The sequence below is a fragment of the Sycon ciliatum genome, chromosome 3 (assembly GCF_964019385.1).
Source record: "Sycon ciliatum chromosome 3, ocSycCili1.1, whole genome shotgun sequence".
NCBI lineage: Eukaryota > Metazoa > Porifera > Calcarea > Leucosolenida > Sycettidae > Sycon > Sycon ciliatum.
Window position 1 is genome coordinate 39,978,298 of NC_088645.1, and position 20,518 is coordinate 39,998,815.

The 20,518-nt window shown below is 46.4% G+C and overlaps 2 protein-coding genes across 2 annotated transcripts; both read left to right on the plus strand.

Moving 5' to 3' along the window:
* The first annotated feature begins 1,118 nt into the window (after positions 1 to 1,118).
* On the plus strand, positions 1,119 to 14,311 carry LOC135812178 (uncharacterized). The gene is made up of 7 exons (XM_065325500.1): positions 1,119 to 1,472; positions 7,021 to 7,114; positions 8,455 to 8,573; positions 9,325 to 9,406; positions 10,129 to 10,298; positions 11,636 to 11,762; positions 13,642 to 14,311. Exons 1-7 carry the CDS (start codon positions 1,204 to 1,206, stop codon positions 13,702 to 13,704), a joined length of 924 nt encoding a protein of 307 aa, XP_065181572.1. The 5' UTR covers positions 1,119 to 1,203; the 3' UTR covers positions 13,705 to 14,311.
* Positions 14,312 to 15,053: 742 nt separating this feature from the next.
* LOC135812186 (uncharacterized) lies at positions 15,054 to 20,406 on the plus strand. The gene is made up of 6 exons (XM_065325508.1): positions 15,054 to 15,407; positions 17,039 to 17,126; positions 18,278 to 18,366; positions 18,729 to 18,887; positions 19,351 to 19,477; positions 19,849 to 20,406. The coding sequence occupies exons 1-6, from the start codon at positions 15,199 to 15,201 to the stop codon at positions 19,921 to 19,923; spliced, it is 747 nt and encodes a 248-aa protein (XP_065181580.1). The 5' UTR covers positions 15,054 to 15,198; the 3' UTR covers positions 19,924 to 20,406.
* Positions 20,407 to 20,518: the final 112 nt, after the last annotated feature.

Below are 20,518 nucleotides of genomic sequence, written 5' to 3' on the forward strand. Positions count from 1 at the left end.
TCGCCCACCTGCAGGTAGCTTTTGGAGCTGATGGATTTCCCGACTTGGACTCCTTCCGCAAACTCTCGCAACATTACTACAGTGTATGCTGTGTTTCCGCACGCTCGTGTCGACATGTCACCTATACTGTACATGTACCGGGTCGCGGAGGAGCTTGACGACCTCCGCTGACTCCAGGTTTCCGACTGCCGTCGTCTTCGTTGATGTCGCTGGTGACATTCTCCCCTTGCAGGACGTGCACATAGTTGTCGCCCCGGGGGTAAAGACTATGACTGTTGTCTTTCGAAATAGTTCTTCATCACGCTCGCGCGAATGATGTTTCTCATCATGAACTCGTTCCGACGGTGTGACACGGCGATGGTCTTTGGCGGGGCACTGGCTTGGCGAAAACGATATCTTCTTGTGCAATATAACATTGATCGGCTGCAGATGAGTACAGTCACTTCGTGGTTGATCCTATAGGAGGGCAGCTGCCAGGAAAGAGGCAGGACTCATCGAAGACGAAGCGCTCGCAACAAACAATAGCACTCGAAATATCTCGTAAGATTTAGGGCCTATCGCTTTGAGCCACAGCGCTCACAGCCTTGCCTACTTCATCAAAGTGAGCTCTACATGTTCGTTGACCTCTTCACACTACACAGAAGAGCGAAACAAGGATTATGTCTTAGCATTTTCACTCCAACAGCAGACCATTACCAGTGCGAGAGAGAAAACTACAAAGGGCTTTGCTTTCTGTCGCATCGTCTCTCTTGCATGCAACTAACGAGAAAACCGTGTACTTACCCTCGCAGTCACACGCGAACTATCAAACACGTCCTGTGCCGCATGCTGATCAGGTAGTGCCATGTATGTGTTGTACAGTGTACTCTCAGTTGACATGCCCCCTTTCGAACCCAGACAATCTTTTCGGGATTGGTCTATTACACGGACGAACGTCGGGACTGAACTGGGAGACTGCACTGAGTCTGTGATTCGTGAAGTCCGAGCGTGTGTAGTTTGTTTTGGTGTTGGCAGGTCACGTCACCACTACTGGCGCTGCCACTGACACTTTCTGTACTAGAGATCGCAAACAATCATAGATCTACTCGTATAATATTGAGACCGACAGCAAAAACAGCCGAAGGAATATTTTTGTTTTGCTTCACACCACAAGGTTTTCATTGGCGACGATCACTAGTTTCTTTCGTAGTCTCTCAACGGTGCATGCACCGGAGAACTGAGAGAATCGGAGTGGCGACTCGACCACAAAGTCCGTTGAGAGGGACCGTAGCCGGAGACAGCAGTTCATACCGGAGCTCGTTGTCAACCATGCTGATAGCTTTTCTATTTCTTAGCGGTGCGGTGCAGGGCGCTTGGGCCGCTGCTCAGTGCAATATGAGATCTGGTTCGACGTGCGCTTGTGATATGGCGGACGGCAGTGGCTTCATTGATCTCTCTTTGATCAGTAACAACGGAGACAATCCCAAGCCTTTGTGAGTAGCCATTGAATTTGTGCATCAGGGTTCATATCCACTCTTGTGCATTTTATTTTTGTCGCAGTTCCGTCCATTCAAACAGTATTTGTGTGGGGTAGAAAATGTGCAAAGCCTCTCTAGTGTATCTGTTGTTGTTGTTGTTACCGTACATATTACACGAATTGTTGTCTAGTGCTGATCAATCAAATCCGGTCGAGTGGTTCAACTAGCTTCGCGCGCTGGACGAGTGGGCGCTTCGGTGTTGGAATGTGTTGGCTTCATAGTGCATTGTGTGTGTACTTCACTCATGCGATCGGATTTACTTGTAGGGCAGCACTGTACACTCATTTGTGACGTGCAAACGGGCACTGGAGGCCACATGACTAATGTACTGTCATGGACATTGAAATCCGATGGGATGACTGTGGCTGGCGCCATAACAGCGTAGTCCTTACTGCTTCAGCACATACATGTACATACATGTACATGAGCCCTTGTACTGTCGTGAACATGGAAATCCCAGTCGGGGGGGGGGGGGTCAAGCGGCCTCAGTGCGCTAGCCATGCAGCCATGAGTTTGCATGCAATCAACATATGCGCTGTGCATGCATTATGTTCTGTACGCACTGAGAGTGCCGGACCATTGTGGATTTCCATGTTCATGGCAGTAGTTACCATGGTTACCATACACTGTAGAAATGGACCAGCAGCGCTTGCGGCTGCAAGACCAGCACCCAGTGGCCGCTTGACAGATGCATAGGTCTACTACAGTATGTGCATGTACCAGTGCATGTTGTGAGAGAGAAATGATTATTATTATTATTATTATAGACAACACCTCATGGCATGAGAAGAAAATCAGCCAGTACGGGAGATGTGGGTGTTAACCAACCATGGTGAATAAAAGAAGAAAAGTAATGGTCAAGACGGAGAAGCATGGGAGGGACAGGTGATGGTGAATCTAGTGAGCAGATTTAAATGCGTCCAGGGTACTGGCATTTCGCGTAGTAGCGGGCAGCGCAAGCCAAGCAGAGTAAGCAACAAAGAGTGGAGAGCGTACAAGGGAGGACGTTTTAGCCAAGGGGAGGGCAACAGAGCATCTTGTCTGGGAGCCATCTGTGATTCGGAACCAGTTATACACGTTAAGATGAGGAGGATGTAGAGCTAGTTTAAATTTGTGAGCAAAAGTGCAAATTAATTTTTGACGGTGGGTCGACAGTGGGCAAGCATTTGCAAGGACATACAGGGAAGCAGAAGGGTAGAGAGGGGGTAGACTAAACAGGATACGAAGAAGTTTTCTATGGTGGATTTCGAGATGCTCAGCGAGAACCGAGGACAAGCCACACCAGCTAACAGCAGCGTACATGAAAAGAGGCAGGATGTACAGTTTGTAAAACAAAATTTTACATTTGAAAGGAAGATGGAAACAATGGGAACGTATAACACCTAGGGCAGAGCTTGAACGGCTGCAAAGAGCATCAATATGGAAAGACCAAGAGAGACGATCATCAAGCATTATTCCCATGTGTTTATGGTTGGAAACAACCTTTATGGGTTCTGGGAAATCAGGATGGTGTAAAAGTGACATGGATGAGATTGGGGGAAGGAACATTATTTCGGTTTTAGTCAGGTTGGGTCTAAGTCGCCATGTTTGCATCCAGCGTAGGACACTGCATATCTGAGCCGACACTCGAGGTACAAGAGCCGCTGAGGACGAGGATGCTGACAGTAGGGTTGTATCATCAGCAAATAACGAGACACCTGGGTCTATAGAGGGTAAATCATTTACGTATGCTACGAACAAAAGAGGTCCAAGTATGGAGCCTTGGGGAACTCCAGAAGACACTGGTAGAGGATCAGAGTTGATGGAGAGGGCAGAAACAAACTGGGATCGGCTACTCAGATAGGACTCCAGCCAGGACAGAGCAGGGCCAGACACACCAAAGACAATATGTAGCTTGGCAAGGAGGCCACGATGCCAGACAGTATCAAAGGCCTGTCAAAGAAACAGAGAGCAAGATGGTGTCGAGCATCACGAAGGGTGGCAATGTCTTGTACTAGACGAGCTAGTTGGTCAGAGGTTGAGTCGTTGCGGCGAAAGCCAGATTGGGAAGGGCCAAGGCATGGTGAAATGTGGCAATACAACTGGTCGTAAAATACCTTTTCACATACTTTTGAAAGGGAGCAGAGAAGAGATATTGGACGATAGTTTGAGGCTTGTGATCGGGAGCCTTTACACTTGTAGATGGGCGTGACCTTAGCGATCTTCCAACAATCAGGAAATACGCCGGAGGAGTAGGAAAGGTTGAATATAAGGCACAGTGGGTACGCCAGAGATGGAGCCAGAACTTTGAGAACTTCATTTGGTAGGGCATCAGGACCAGGGCTTTTGTTGCCTTTTAGTCTTTTTAGGTAGGTGCGAACAGATGATGTGGTGGTATGTATAGAGCGCAGATCAGAAGACACAGTCGCAGAACGTTGCAGAGGTGGTATTGGAGAGGAATGGTCGTCTGGAATACCAGCTGATGTGAATTGCGTATTGAGAGTATTAGCTATAGACTTGGGGTCAGTCACCATCGAACCATTGGAAGCTAATAACGGTGGTATGTCTTGACGTGTACTAGTTGTCCTTTGAGTGCGAACAAAGGTATACAGGTTAGGCCTGGAAGAGGGTTGAGATAGGGTGGTAGTGAGCGAACGTAAATATGCTCGATACTTAGAACGTGACAATGACTTCACCAGATTGCGCTGTTTTTTGTATAAAGAAATATTAGCATAGGTGGAGTACTTCTTACTTAAGCTATAGTAGTCGTATTTGAGTTTAATTGCACCTTGGAGATCTTTGTCGAGCCAAGGGATCTTGGGGTTACGGCTGGACTGACGAGGGTGGTGGCTGCCATGTTTGGGTGTAGCGGGTCTTGCTCCGTATTGTGGCACATAGAAGGAGAGCACGTCATCAAGAACTGTGGTGAACTTCTCCACAGCTTCATCAACAGTAGTGGAGGTGAATAAAAGATGCCAGTCACAGGCAAAAAGTGCAGAGTTGATGATTGACCAAGTGGAGGGTGTAACCTTGCGGAAGGCATGTCGCGGAGGGGTAGGAGTCTGAGAGCAGTTGTAAGAGGTGTTAGCAGTGGCAATGTTGTAGGCTAGCGTTGTAATGACTTGCAAATGATCCGATGCAGCAAGCGGGGCAGCATCGTCAACAGAGCGTACAGAGAGGGGGCGGTTCGTCAGTGGCAATGTTGTAGGCTAGCGTTGTAATGACTTGCAAATGATCCGATGCAGCAAGCGGGGCAGCATCGTCAACAGAGCGTACAGAGAGGGGGCGGTTCGTAGCAAGCAAGTCCAGACAGGACAGTCTTCCATTCGGAGCGACACGGGTGGGGAAATTGACAAGCTGCTGGAGGCCAAAGCTAGAGAACACGTGTGATAGCTCCGTACCAGCACGAGATGTGGTGTCACCACTCCACCAGTCAGAATTGGGGGATTTCCTAGGTGATCCTTGATGTTGGCAGGTGCAGCAATTGATTTGCGCATAATGGGCTGTCCATGATTATCCACGTTTTACAGGAACACTGAAAATTTTCATTTTTGGGTGGTTGGGTGGGTGGAAGGGTTTCATTTTGCAATTTGTTGACAGCTGAAAAACCATTATTTTAATTCTAGGTGTCAAGTCCATACCGTAAAAGTCCGTAAATACGTACGTATTTACTTTCGAATTTAGTGACCACACCCGTACTAACTTTCGGGCGGGTACTGACTTTCGGGCGCGAACTAATTTTCGGACCTGACTTGTGTGTAGTGGAGAAGTCATTTTCATGTCGATGTACATGCTACGTGCTGCATGTGCGCACCGTACCGGTACTTATTTCGGGCAGTATGTTTATCGGGCTGGACTTGACTTCAACAGACAGAGCCAAAATAATGAAGGGGGTATTTCTTTCGGGCAGGTACTTATTTACGGACTTTTACGGTATTATTTGGCGAAAACGGCCCTTTATTCATTTTTGGTCTGAAATTCGTTGAAACACATCTATTGAAGGCCCTCCGCCAGGAAAAAGCCCATTATTTCGCTGTATTTTCAGGTCTTTGGGCAACAAAAATGTGCCAGTAAATCCGATCTGTCGCCATTTTCACTGTTGTTATACCCGATCTAAAATGTACGCAACAGACTTGCTAAACGATTAGAGCGACAGGATTTTGTTGCTAAACTCGATCTGTTGTTATATGAAAGGTTGTTATATCCGATCTCCACTGTACATGGTATTGGATTAACCCATTGAACGCTGATGACGTCTATAGACGTCATTGAAAATGCCCCCCATGCGCGGGATGACGTCTATAGACGTCATGGGATATATAGTGATTTCTGGCATTGTCTGGTGTGTAAAAGCACTGTTAGTCAGTTGGTTGGTGATCCTGCCTCTTGTACGATAGGTCGTTGGTACGAATCCAGCTTGAAAACACTACGCGTTTTTTTTTCTTCTCTTTTCAGCGATCTTTCAGCTGCAATTTCACGCATTTGGCGTATTTCACGCAATTTGAGCAAACTTGCGTCCCCTATTGTGAGGCGCTATTCTTTTTGGGGACTGTATCGATTCTGTCACCCTGTAGTTGATAGTCTTGGCAATCATTTCCAAAATATTTGAGAACCCCAGTTGCCAGAACCCTGGAGTTTTAGAACTTGCTATTGGCCCTGTTTTTAGCATTTTATATGCAGAGTACCATAGGCAAGGCCTAGTAGCGCTGAATGGGTTAACTCACAGAACACAAAGTACAGTTTGAGGTCATTACTTTTGTCTTTTTTTCTTTTTTTCTTTTTTTTGCTAGCAAAGACTGCACTAGTAACAAGTAGGTAAAGAGGACAACTGAAGTGACACTAGACAACAAGACAAAGGGGAGTAGGGATGATGTGCCGATGTGGATGGTGAGGTCTCGGAATCAGTGCCTATGACCAGGCATCGATAGGAATGCAGCTAAGGAGGGAGTTAGATCAAGTGACAAAAGAGAAAGAGAGCCACAAGAAAGAGAATGATTAATAATAAAAAACAAGAAAGAGATAATGGACGAGGGAAGTTGCTCATTAACGGGTGACATAGCCTCACAAGAAGTCCGATGCCCAGAGCCAATTAGTTTGACGGAAGTGGTGGTGGACCTTCGTCTTGAAGGATTGGAGAGATTTTAGCTGGCATCAGCGCCGGGAACATGTCTTGCAGCAACCTGTTCCATTAATCCACCCCACCATTTGGAAACGAGCGCTGGAGAAAGTTGGGGGCCGTACGGGGAGGGGGGGGGGGGGGTGGAGAACTGTTTGTAGCTGATGCTTATTGCAGACACGGAGCAGCGATCTCGTCCTTGGGACGAGACTAGTTTCCCGATGAGGCGACACGAGCGCACAGATATCTGGAGAGCGACAAAACTGGATTATGTTGTGTTCGGGGTTCGATAAACTCTATGTCACCTCCCACAGTTAATATACATGTAGTTCTGCAAATTGGAAAATGAGTTTGCTTTTGCGCTTTCTCAATATGTCTTACCTTTGTCGCCATTATGCTTCCTTACAGTTTTCCGAACATACCGCAGCCGTCGAGTAGGTGGTTCTACTCGTATAATCCCTGCAAAGGATTTGACGATGGCCATTGTGTGAAAGACAATGCGGTGAGTGCCATTGAATGCTGTATCTGCATAGTTTCTACCAGTGAAATCTAGCATCCAAAAATATAAAAATGAATAAAGTGTTATTTTTCGATGGCTGAGCGTAGCGAATGAAACGAAAAATGTATTTTTTGCCAGCATTTTCACCATAGTTACGGCACCAGGATTGCGTCAGCTGGTTTTTTGTCAGTGTTCTCAAACTTTTCTCTTCATCGTGGTCTTTCTCTCTCCGTTGTAGTTTCCCACCCGTCCTCCCCTTTATTCTCACTTCGGGACAGGTCATGCAGGCTACGTTTTTTTTCATTTCTCTTATGGGGTTATTCTAACCGGTTTTTCCTCAGGGTTGTGCCTCCGCCGGGGTCCTGAGGTTTTTCCGCCAGCTTCGGGCTGGTTAATTATCCGGCGGCCCCATTCACCACAGTGGTTCACTTTTTGCATCATGTTGGTCTGGTACATACGTGTACATGTATATGTGTGAGGTGACATGCCCTTCTTCATGCTCATGTATGCACTACGCTAAGCTCTTCCATCTTCCACCGTGAGTGAACAAAGACCACACTACTACTGTGATCTGTATCCTTCTGTTGTGTGTGGGTGTGTCTGCGGTGTACGCCGAGGCCAGCTAGCTGGCAAAAAATAGAAAATCCAGGAAGATAACAAGGGAGACTGAAACATGAAGCAACGTTTTTAGTCGTTCCCGGCCTGCCAGTTCTAGTATCCCTTGCAGCAAGGCCAGTTCATCCATGGCCGCTTATTCCTGGGCCTCGTTTCGGGTCAGCAGGCTTTTAATCCATTGTAGGGATCGCACTTTGGGTAGACCACGGGTTAGGAAAAACTCCACCCCAGTTGAACGCACATTATTTCGGATGCTGTGATCTCGTGTTGTTTTCTTTAACCTGTTACGACTCCCTAGTTTTCACTGAGTAAGAACTTAGGCAACCGTTGCAGTGCATATGCTTGCAATTTCTCAAAAATCGACCTGAGTATGCCGCTCGGCCAGGCGTGCCTTGGCCGATTTTCGCTTTTGTTCTTGTTGTCGAGTGCTGGTCTGGGTCCTACCTACCACTGCCTGTGGTTGTGGCTCCCAAAGATTTCCAGACTTGACATAGCCGAGGTTTGAAAAATTTCAAAAGAGACCATTTTCTTACGTGGTGCACTGACAAACAGCCCCGCACTCAAGGGGTTAATCCAAACAAGCCTGAAACTCCCCTCTCTCATTTTTCTTTAGCATTCTTTCAATCCCGGAGATATGGTGTGGGTGCCATTACATTTTGGGTATCGCATATCATTCTTCCGAGCCTGCTTTTGCCACTTAATGTGGATCTTTGTTACGCATGCTGCAGGTATGTCAAAACCATGGCGATTCCTGCGGTCGTCAACCCAATGCCAAGATCGACACGACCGTCAACCCACCGACAATAACGTACACGGGAGGAGATGTATTTTCGACATTCGGCCCTCGGTAAGAATTCCACAACTTGTTTGTGTTCGTGATAAAATTATTGTTCATTTGTGTTTCTATAGCTCATTGTTTGACTTGGCTACAGCCTTGCAGCGTTTCTCGTGTCAATAGAAATAGTTTGTTTTGTACCATAACGAAATGTCATGTTGAAATGCAGGTGCCTACAGCTGCATAGGCCAGGTTCAAATCATGCTTCTCTTCTATTCCAAACCTGATTCTGTGTAGTGTGCCCCTTGCTACTTGCGCGTAGTGATGCATGCCTACACCGTGGCCTGCAGTCTACTTGCACCCAGTGATGTATCCCTGCACCGTGGACAACAAGCTACTTTTACACCGCGAATCATTCCTGCACCGTGGACTACAGTCTACGTGTACACTGAGCAGTGCGTACTGTCACACGTGTGCGCGGCAACGATTCTATTCAAATCTGTGTCACGGCACGGCACGCTTTGAAAAACCGGCTGTTATTCGAGTCACGCCTCTATGTGATTGTACACGGCACATTTTAGTAGTCCTGAACATAGATTCAACCCTGCTGTCTAATGACAGCCTACTTGTGGATGAAACTCAGGGTAACAACTCACAACGCTACCACCCTCTCTTCTTTTTCTAAGTAGCTCGGCCCTTCAGCACGGAACCTTTCTCTTTTATAGCCTCCACCCTTACCGTTCCCTTTGATGTTGTTTTTTGATGATGATTAAAGTCGTTGTCAACTGGTCGCTGGCTTGTGTATGAATGAATGTTTGCTCAGGAAGTCCGTCGTAGCCCTTGTGTGTGATCTGAGCACCGATCATGACATGAAGTGGAGCAAAGAGGATCCCAAGGGAACATATGTAAGTAATCATGTCATGCCGCTGCCGTATACAGCCTGAAGCTGCAAGTTACCACAGCAGCAAACTCTATTTGTTCCAGGGCCATAGCTGCATGTTTTGCACAGGTATATTATACTCCTGAAGTGTCAGCGTCCTATTTTAGTGGAGGGAAACACACCATACCGGGGGGGGGGGGGGCTTTGTCATTGACCAGTGTGTTCTAATATTATGACATTTTCATTTATATAATATCGCATTTGGTTGCAGGGGTGTCGGAAGTTAATAAATTAAGGGCGGTGATGTCAGCCATCTGAGGCACAATTTGCTCGTCGGGGGTGGGGGGTGGCTCCGCAGAATTTTCCAATTAATTTTTGGTCGTCTTTTTAATTTTTAGAACCCAAATCAGTTCATTTTATTGATTCACAGGTTACCAGGGGCAACAAGTGGCACTGTCAATACCATAATGGCAGTTACGTGTCCGGTGCCCCTGGTTTTACGACCTTTTTTTTTAGCATTGCATTGTTCGCAGCCAATCGCAACGCAAACAGGTGCTCTATCAATTCATCACAACCCATTGAATGGTCCCCTGAAAACAAGATCCTGTCCTTGGTGCTCAATAATTATCTCAAGAAAAAGTTTCACTCTTAGTGTTGATTAAATACGTTTTTCCTTGACTTGATTGCTTTATATGCCTTTATTTTTCTTATGAATCCCCTTCTTTGTCATTGTCCTTGTCCTTCCAGCAATACACATTAACGTCGAACTACGCCTGCGTCCAGAAACCAGCACCGCCAGCAACCACACAGGCGCCACCACCAGGGCCCACACAAGAACCACCCCCAGCCTGGACAACCAGTCAAAGACGCTCTCCCGAGCACAACATCGTCAGTCTGGGAACTATCTTAGACATCAGGTCAGCAAGGAATCTTGACCCTTTCTGGGTTTATGATGAGGATACTGGAAACTGCCTAATATTCGCGACGGATTAATGTTCGCTATTTTCGCGAGAAGAGCATAACGCGAATATTAACCATCGTGAAATCTAATTTCAACAGTGTGTGTGTATGTACGTGACTCCCGTGCTTCGCGAACTTTTGCCATCGCAAACTCGCTGGCTCTAAGAAATCGCGAAAATTTAGTGACGAGAATATTGGGCGGTGTACAGTACTCGTCATGCAAACCCCAACTTGTTTGGGTTTTGACGAGTATACTCGTGGTGGTCTTTGCGTACAATATGCATACTGTATGCACTGGATAACACACTGCACAAGCTGTCATTACTCAGGAATGAAAAGTCCCATTTCCGTGATCACTAGCTAATTGGAACCGTCTTGGAAAGGGCTTTCATTCCATTGTGCTGATAACTAAAAAATAGATCGAGCGGCTACAAACTAAATGAGAGACTTCGATCTGAACCGTTTTCTCTTAGTTTCCGCCCAGCTATCCTTTTCCCGCATTCAAGGCAATCACGGGGATTTCCGATGGCGTGTCAAGGGCAGCATGCCTCAGGGTACACCGTTTGAATCGCTTGAAACTCACGACTGCATTGTACCTTGAATTGTTGAGTATGAGCACAAAAGCGAAGAATATTGTTGTGCAAGGGTCTTGATGGTCCGCTGCAATTTGATAGGGACACTGTTGACGTGGCTAGGGGCATCCTCGGTGTCCTGTATTCTCTGGAAGCGCAAGCAAGATGACAAGCAAGAAAAGAGCTTTCCAGTAAGCCCCAAAATGTGAAAATATGTGGAGGACCAATAAATTTCTGACCATATTTGTTGATATCCCCACAATTTTACTGATGCACGGTCGTCCCACACGACAAATGCAAGGTGACCCTTTTATCAAGCTGGGAAAGGCAGTGTAACAAGTATTGATACGTGGAAGGTATCAAGGGAATTTGTATAGCCTTCCATGAAGGCCAGACAGACTCACTCCATTCTATGAACGCATGTTATCATGCTCTGTGGCTTTTTCTGATCGAATATCAGATGTGGCTTACAAAGTGATTGCCAATGCCAGTCAAATTTCGATCAGAGCTTGTCGATGGCATCTTCCTGAGTCAAGGTCACTCAACGATGCCTGCTTACAGGGAGGGGAAGGTTATAAAACATACTCGGTGGGGGTGGGGGGGGGGGGAGGGGGGGGGAGATGGCTGAGTAATCAGTTGGTGTTCAAGTTACAGTTGCACGCTCGGTTACATATTAGTGATGCGTTTTTTTTCTACTCTTATCTGCATTTTCTCTGCTGCAGTGTCATATTTCTTCTTTCCACGTACTTTGCGGTTGGGTTTGCGTTCATGTACGTACATCGCGGAGAGAGAGGTCGGCAGGCGCTTCCAAACTATGCCTTCTGGGCAGCCTTGCCGGGTTTGATCAAGGTAAGTCTGATGCCGTTTGAATTCGCAAGTACACTCATACCTCGTTTACCCGGGGGGGGGGGGGGGGGGAAGATCCTGGACGGGGCACTTCAAAATGTGACGTCACTATTTTCCACGAAAATGACAAAAAAATACTTCCTCTGTATACAAAAATTTCGTGACTTTTTTTTGAAGGCTGCGCACAGCTCTGGAATTGTTCCGTTTGACTTGGAATCACACTCGTGGCATTGTCTAACCTATTTACAAGCTGTATACAAAGAAAATGCAAGTCAGACGAATGAGATTGAGTTTATTCAGAGTCTTCGGCGCTCGTGTCATTGTCACATGACGACGCTGACTCCGCATCACCAACAGTCGCTGCTTCCGCTCGCATTTCGTTCAAATTATTTTCAGCTGCAGTGATGATACGATGCGGGACTCTGGCTACGTCCTCTTCATTTTCAGAGCTGTGTACGAATCGGTGTGGACTATATTCAGTCGTTCCAACCCGCGACCTCCATTATGCCGTGAAACGAGTCGCACAAGCACATCCACAAGATTCACATTTTCTCGGCAGGATTATCCTCCCAGCATTCTACAATGGCTTCTAGGAGGTCCCTGCGATTCCCCTTGGCGACTAAGGAGATGTCTGACTGGAGAGAAGTGAAGAAAGCCAGCTTGTCGACATTCCGATCTGGAGTCTGAGCTGGTTGCACGACGACTGAAATGTTTCATCTTGCAGTGCGAGCTGAACCGAAATAAGTATGTTCTAACGCTGCGTGGATTTATGGGGCCGCGCACCGCAAGTACGAGCCTGGCTAGTTTCAAGTCAGGGCAGCGAGTTCCGCGTGACTCCGTGTTCCAGCAGCGATTTCCACTTCGCAGCGATGTCAATTTCTAGCAAGCAGGTGTTAGTTTTTTTTTTTTTGACTCGTGAGTTCCTGTCGGCAACGTCCTCACACGCATGGCTTCCGTGGACAATCTGTTCGGGATCAACCAAACTTACCTCAACATGAATATAGGTTGTCGATGAGAGCCTTTGGCGCGGTTCGCAGAGCAGGTTCTTGCTCAAAACACCGTTGAAAAAGAGTCATGAAGTTTTGTATACGGAGGGAGTAGTAATATTTCCACTGAAACTCGCCCAAAGGGTACTTGGTATACCGAAGTGCCCGTAGCTTCGATGTACAGATGACCGATGTATGGGTGTACAGCTAATGTCGTGATCAAGCTTTAGCAATCAATGGATGCAGCAAATGTGTTTTCAATCCATGACCACTTGGAACTCGTGGTAGGTCAGATCGACCGACCTACCACGGCGAGGAGCTGCATCTGTGCCTTCATCACAGAGGATGATGGCGATCCTGCAGATGTGGACCACCCAGTCTACTTTAGTCTCCCGCAAACCGCGGATTGTGTCTAACAAATATTGGACTATACTGCCTATAACACTACGGGAAATGCATTGCAATGCATGTCCTTACCACGCAATGCATTTGGAAGCTGCCTGCATGCATTGTAGAGAGGGGGGGGGGGGGGAGGCTGAACAATGTCCCCCATACACCTTTGATACGTGATGGTAGTGGGGAAGCAAACATCTGAATCCTAGAGAACCGTCCTCTATCCTGGGTGCAATCTCAGTTGAGGCGTGTATGTTCCCCATGGAGCTCGTATCACAGGTCTACGCTTGTTAGTAGATGACCCCGGGATTTCAAATTTTTGTTCCATAACACGTTTTTTCGACTATCCGGACATGAATGTTCGCGTTTCAGACGTCTGGGGATTCTGTCTCGTTGTCTATAAATAATGAGGCTTGTCTTTGTACTGATGTCGTACTAACGAGAGTAGACCTGACCTCAACATTGACTTCTGGTTGATGCACATGTGTTGTCTCTGTCTCCAGGAGGGTACTCTTTTCATTGTCTCCAAGGCAAGGCGAAGTAGGGAAGGCTATGAACAGATCTAGCCAGTGCCCAGTGACCGCCATACTGTCCATACCGTACTTCTTGCAGCACTGCAACTGTCTCCCTACAATTGTCTCCCTCGTGGCGTAGCCTCCATTACAAGCCGTGACGTAGAGACCTACATTGCACTTGGCTGTATCGTTGAGATTTTTTTCAACTTGATCCTTGGTTTTATCAGACTTGTTTGCTTCTGTGAGAGCAGCCGTTGAGAATTTAGTTACCGTAACGATAACCGTACCGGCTGGAAATAGCAAATACCACCGAAATGGCATTCTGTTGACTTGGAAAGCTGGAATTGACAATTCTGCAGATAATTTTAAAAATAACGGAATGCTATCTCAGAGCAGGTTCTCTTTGTGTGCAGTTACGCAGCAATTTAGTTGTTGCTAAAGATTATGAATTATGATACTCTGTAATAACTACTTGTCCATTGTTGATCCAATGGCCGCAATACAATTTTTCTATCTCTCTAGTTCACTTGCCTCGCAAGCCTCACTATTTTGCTATTCTTCTGCATCATATTTGCTTGATACTTCAGCAGGATCTAATGGAGTATGGCTTGAATTGTCTCAGGAATCAAGAATTTTAGGTGCCGTCTCGGCGGAAGGATATGTCCTCTGTGTGTGTGTGTGTGTCTGTGTGTGTGTGTATGTGTGTGTGTGTGTGTGTGTGTGTGTGTGTGTGTGTGTGTGTTCCTGTGTGTGTGTGTGTGTGTGTGTGTGTGTGTATGTGAGTGTGTGTGTGTGTGTGTGTGTGTGTGTTCCTGTGTGTGTGTGTCTGTGCGCGCATGTGCGTGCACTATCATGTATCTACTTCCATCAAAGTAGCTTGCAGTCTATACTCGTTACCCCGGCAAATGTAAGGTGCACATAGTTAGCTGTCTCGCTCAGAGCCTTCTATGAGAGGAATTCTGTGGGTGCTAATCACGTATTTTTCAGTATTTTCATGTTGTGTATTGGAGAGGGAGCGAAGAGATTACGTCGATAACCTTGCCATTAGCACTGGCGACGTCAGTAGATCTAGTAGCAATGTTTTGTTTTGTTTTTAGATCTACATTGCTGATAGTGAGGGCGCACCATATCCCGTGATCAACACTGAATGTTGACATTCAATTGACATTCAAGATTGGGAACTGTTGTCGACTATAATGTAGTGCTGACTAATGCTGGGCAAGCGTCACGTATGACATTCAATGCAGCCGTGACGAACCAGCAGTACTCGTACTCGCTGATCCAGTCTGACTGAGTTACTCAGTGAGTAGGTATGCATGAGCACAGTGTTAGAGGGCAACACGTGCAGGCCGGGAAGATGAGTTTTGTCCACGAGAGTCGAGATATGCAATTCAGTTTACAAACAATTAATTTAGTATTCTTGGGTGTGCTGTCTCGCGATATCGGTTTTGTAGGGTGAGGGGAGTTTATAGCCCAATGGCATTACGATGAATTGATTCAAACTATAGACTTTAGATTGCTTTACGCAGCGCAGAGCCCGGATATATGTTTACAATGTCAATGATCTCATCGTCGATGCTCCCGGCGTCGCTGATCTTGGCATCAAGTCTGTGCCTCCTGCCCATTCATCCGGCGAACGCGGCCAACTGCAAAGTTCGTGAGGGCACGTCGTGTGTTTGCGACATGGATGATGGCAGTGGATTTATCAGCCTCATGGAAATCAGTAACAACAACGGACCTAGTTCTAAACCCTTGTAAGTCCCAATACTACGGCACTGCTCAATAAAATCCAAGCCGTCACACAGTACCGCCCTGGCGTCGCGCAGCCATAGACCTTAGAACACTGACTGGGCTGGGGAATGTTACAAGGCACAGACTGTTACAAGGCGCAGACTTGTGTTACGTGACTGGATTTCATTGAGCAGCACTGTAGAGGAGACGGTTCGATACCAGAACGGCTTGACAGCCTAATTTGTATTGACCCAAACCGATCATCAGCGTGGATTGTTCACTCGAAATATGTTTGTGGAAGAAAACTGGCATGTTGAAGTTTGCTCTGAGGCGAGAGTCAGTTGAAATGAGTCACTCCTTCGTGTTGACCCATTGCCTCCAAGTAACACGTTAGTTGCCCAATTTTTCGCTTCAAATCAGAGGTGGCTCCAAACCGGAAAGGTTTTAGAGTGCACATCAAATTCACTCTGAGTTCTGAAATTAGGTAATTGCTATCGCTCCACGACACCCAGTACAGAGTAACAATAAGCCTTGTGTGTGCTTCCATTAGTTTTCATTGGTATACGGTGCTTTATTTGCGAGAGGCGAGCCGCTGTTTACCTGCGACAAGATGTTGATTTTTCGAAAGACGTAAAACTCAAGTCGCAGTGCAAAGCAACACGTCAAACTCACCTGCTTGGTATGGCGCTTCTGGTCATCGCAGAGCCATGAAATTTTGGCTCGGAGTAAACCACATCGTAATCTCACTGTGAGGTCTGGTTTCTAATGAAAATACCAAGAGAGAAAGTGAATGCTGAGTCCGTTCCGGTTTGCAACGTATCTCCTATTTGAAACCGTCGCCTCAACAATGAACGCTGTCCTTGAAAACGCGACTGACCATGCACGATGCTGAATGATTTTTTTTTTTAAATCTTCGGCCAGTATGACTACTACATGATTGTATTTGCTTTGTCTTGGATGTTGGACAAGGGGAATTTTCCATATAGGGGTGTGAGGCCGGCTCGGGGTACCGCCAGTACAGCTCGTTCGACTCGTCTGTACTAAGTGAAGAGGACCGTGGGTCCCACACCTCGATCTGGTGAGCTGCTTCATGCGGATTTGCATTAAATTTTAGATATGCGGCTGGGGGGGGGGGGAGCTCGAACCCTTGACTTGGCGGTGCGCAGGCAAGTGGAGTACACAATCAAGAGTATATAACCCCCAGAGTGTGCAACGCCGATCCAGCTCTGCAATGTCTGCATAAGGTCTTGGTCGAGCGGAATCGGATCTTCTGATGTCATGAATACACTCCACACCAGCACAAGGCCGGTCTCGAGGCAGGGCACCATTGCACACTCTGGGGGGGGGGGGGGGTATGTACTCTTGACACAATGCACTACCGGGGAGCCCGCTTTCAGAATTTCTAACACAGGCTTAACTGTGGGCTGTGATATCAGTACTAAATTAAGTGGATCTACCCTGCCACCCTGTCTCATTCTTTACTTTACTAATAGTAGGAAAGTGGACTTTTCACGAAAAGGTTCCAGGCATAAAGAACTTTGCTTCATGGTGTCAGTGTGTTTCCCATTCTGGTCCAAATCTGAAATAGTCTGGATAGTGGTTTTGTGTATGGTTCAATCATTGATTGTGTTGTGTGTCTTGCTTGACTGCGCAGCTTCACAAACGTAAAGAGCGGGAGGTACGAGTATTCCTTCAATCCGTGCACTGCCTTCACGGAAACCAAGTGCTCTAACAACGTAGCAGTAAGTGATAGTGAGTGTTGTGGATATGCCGGTCACCAATGCAGTCTGTCAGAATTCCAATAACACTGCGTGCATATGATCTATGCCATAGTGGCAGAGGCGGATCCAGGAGGGGTTCCGCGGGACCCCCTAAATTTCGTAAATGTACCACTGGCAGCCATAAGCGTACCCATGTACATGTATCAGCTATTCAGTTCTGACTATACTAGAACCCCCTGTAGAGATCTCTGGATCCGCCACTGAGTGGCCTACCGGAGCTCTGCGTACTGTCAACTGTAGGAAATGCACGCCTGCCTGATGAGAAAACCACTGCTGCATAAAGCATACGAGCACTTGAAATAGATGCTACGATCTAGAGAGAAGACGAAGAACAGGACCCAGGCGTTTGGTCGTTGTATGCACCGCTCTTTTTCATTTTTTCCCTCTCTCTCAAATACAATGTCATCCTCACAGTCAATTCTGCCGTCCTGAGTTCCATTTAGAATGGATGCGAGAATCCGCTAATGCAATTATTTTGTTTTAGTGCCTTCCCAGTGTTCTATTAGCACCCCTGGTTCTCAATCTATTGATGTCCGTCCTCTCCTTTGACTTAAACAAATCTCAGATTTTGAATTTTTTGCACTCCAGACATAATATTATTTTCATTTTTGTATTGGTTTGGTGAGACTCCCATGATAGGTATCCATTTACCTCTGGAGAATCCGTAAATAAACAAACTGAACTGAACTGAGAATGATAATAATATTAAGAATGTACCGTCGGGAAGGAATCCGAGTAGCAAACACCGGCATGTTACTACTTGCGACAGTACATTTTATGTAATATAGTCGGCACATCAGCCAGGATGTAAGAAAACGTGGAGGGCACCGCATAATAATGGTTACAAGAACTTCGATTTTCACCAAATCATGAGAATTTCATGTCAGTGAAATTGTGCAATATGAGACCTGGATCTAGGTTTCGTTTTCTGTCAACCCAGGATTTCGTCCTATTCAAGTTTGTGGCTTGGGGTTTAGCTGTACTTTTATCTCCAGTACTCATGCTAGAATAATACCTAGCAATCACTATGAGAATAACGTCCCATTGAACATCCACAGCCGAGCTGGAGAACTCTAATACTGTTATCATTGCGTATTTCTATGCCCGTTCAGGTATGCCAGCAACGCAGTTCTGTCTGTGGTCGCCAGCAAACGCAGTTCGATATGACGCAGAATCCGCCGACCATTACGTATGGGAACGGCGATCTCATAGGCAAAAAACGTTATGGTTGTTGTATGTTGATCATGTAGTATGCTATCCTCTGTTTGTTATGCAGGGTGTCAGTGTTCAAGCTTGCCTGTGATCAGGGACAGGACCACAAGCTCACTCTGGACGGGGAGAAACCAGAAGGCCATTACGTAAGTCAGACTAGTCTTTACGTAAGTTAGTCTCGCCATTCCACGGTCGTCCTAGGCTCACCTGTACCTTAGAGATATCTATCACCGACTTTCAAAGTAGTGAGTTGCTCAGTAGTTGCACAGAACCGGCGGCTGTGCACTATGATTTCGGGCTGTTCCTGTTCACTCTGATCATTGCTCAGCACTTCACGTTGACTTCAAAGTACGCATGTGTTCAAAAGCCAGCGCCTGCACCAGACACAACCCAGCCGCCACAGCCTCAGCCTACCAGTCGCGAACCAGCTCCTCCGTCGGCCGGCCCGACCTCGCCGCATCGACACCCGGAGCACAACTCGATAAGTCTGGGAACCATCATGGATGTGTGGTGAGTGAACAGGATGCTGAGGAAATTGGTGGGCTGCTTTAAAGAATTCCTTCTGCTCGGTAGGAGAAAATGGCCATACACGCCACTAAACAATCAATACCCACCCTTACTTGTTCTACATGGCTCATAATCTGCAACAGCAGTCCGTACTTTACACTAGTGGATGGATCATCTTACCTGGTAAAAATGTTGATCCTACTCTCCACTCCTTTAGTTACTATACAGTCAACTTCGATAAAGACGACTGCGGATATAACGACGACTCACAAATAACAATAGAATTTCCATGCCCAGAGCAAAGTGCCATCTACCTGAATTCATTTTTTAAGTGAGACTTCAGATGCAAGGACACTTCGCGAATAAGGACACTTTTCTGATGCCCCGTGAGGTGTCGTTATATGCAAAGTTGACTGTACTACTTGTGTCTTTTCCATGATATCTTACATGTGCCTGTGGTGCTCAGCTTGCTACTGTTGATAGTCACATACCTGGTTGCTGGAACGGCCTTCATGTACCTTCACCGTGGTGCACGGGGCAAGAAGGCCCTGCCTAATCTCGCATTCTGGCTCATGGTCCCCGAACTGATAAAGGTACTGTATGTCGCTCGAAAACTGGTTTCACATGTACTATGCCCTGCTTTAGTGCCATACTTCCGCATTTGGACAAACAGTCGTTTTGCGCAAAATCTCGGATAATAGCGAATGCCTTCAAACACCGGATCCTTTGCTCACTGAAACTACGGTCCGAAAGTGCCGTTTAGCCGCTGGAAAGTGAATAGAATGCACTTGAAATCCAGCCCTCAAAGCTAAATGATCCCCATATTCCCCTAGTCGTATCTATCCTTTTCATCCTGTGAACCGACGCTCCTGATAACAACATCATTTCTTCCTCTTCGTATCCTTTCCCTTACTTACTAATTTACCATCTCTACTATTTCTAATTTACTATCTCGTGTCTGCAGGAAGGAGCTCTGTTCGTTGTTGTGAAGGTAAAATCACTTCGTGGACTTCAACGCACTGGCTACAGCGAGTTATAACACCTTTCCGACTCACCACCCGACACTATAGCATATTTCCATAATTATTATACGTACTGTGGCTACAGCGAGCGCTAACACCTTTTCCAAGCCGAACTCTGTGTTCTCATAGGCATTCTTCATCATTTCTAGCAACTGGCCCCTGGCCGGTGAGAAGTTATCTTTGCCTGTAAATCTGATGAAGTACTGTAAAACCGGAAGTCTAACAACCAAAAAGTTTAACGTTTTTGTAATTTTGGCATGATTACGTGCAGAAAGTTTAACGTTGGCTAGCTGGCCACCCATCTGTATGCGCATCTTTACACAGACCTCTCGCGATAACGTTTTTTTTTTCAAATAACGAAAAAGAATTGGTCGTTGAAACGTTAGACTTTGTGTCTCGTTAGACTTTCGGGTTTTACAGTAAAATAAAAAAACAACAGCATGGAGAGATTTGGAGAGATTTTAATTTTTTTTTGTAGCCAAGGACTTTGTGCGGGGGTGGGCGGTAAAAAATTTAAAAATAACAACATTAGTCTACAGTGTATTAGTAATGTTGAGTCAACTCCACCATTACACTGCACTCTTTAGCCGACTAGACCCTCCTGCACACAAC

Coding starts and splice junctions, on each gene's coding strand:
- LOC135812178 (XM_065325500.1), top strand. CDS start 1,204: ATGCACCGGAGAACTGAGAGAATCGGAGTGGCGACTCGACCACAAAGT. Junction 10,299..11,635: donor GGAACTATCTTAGACATCAG/GTCAGCAAGGAA, acceptor TCTCTGCTGCAG/TGTCATATTTCTTCTTTCCA. Junction 11,763..13,641: donor CCTTGCCGGGTTTGATCAAG/GTAAGTCTGATG, acceptor CTCTGTCTCCAG/GAGGGTACTCTTTTCATTGT.
- LOC135812186 (XM_065325508.1), top strand. CDS start 15,199: ATGTTTACAATGTCAATGATCTCATCGTCGATGCTCCCGGCGTCGCTG. Junction 17,127..18,277: donor AGTGCTCTAACAACGTAGCA/GTAAGTGATAGT, acceptor ATGCCCGTTCAG/GTATGCCAGCAACGCAGTTC. Junction 19,478..19,848: donor TGGTCCCCGAACTGATAAAG/GTACTGTATGTC, acceptor TCGTGTCTGCAG/GAAGGAGCTCTGTTCGTTGT.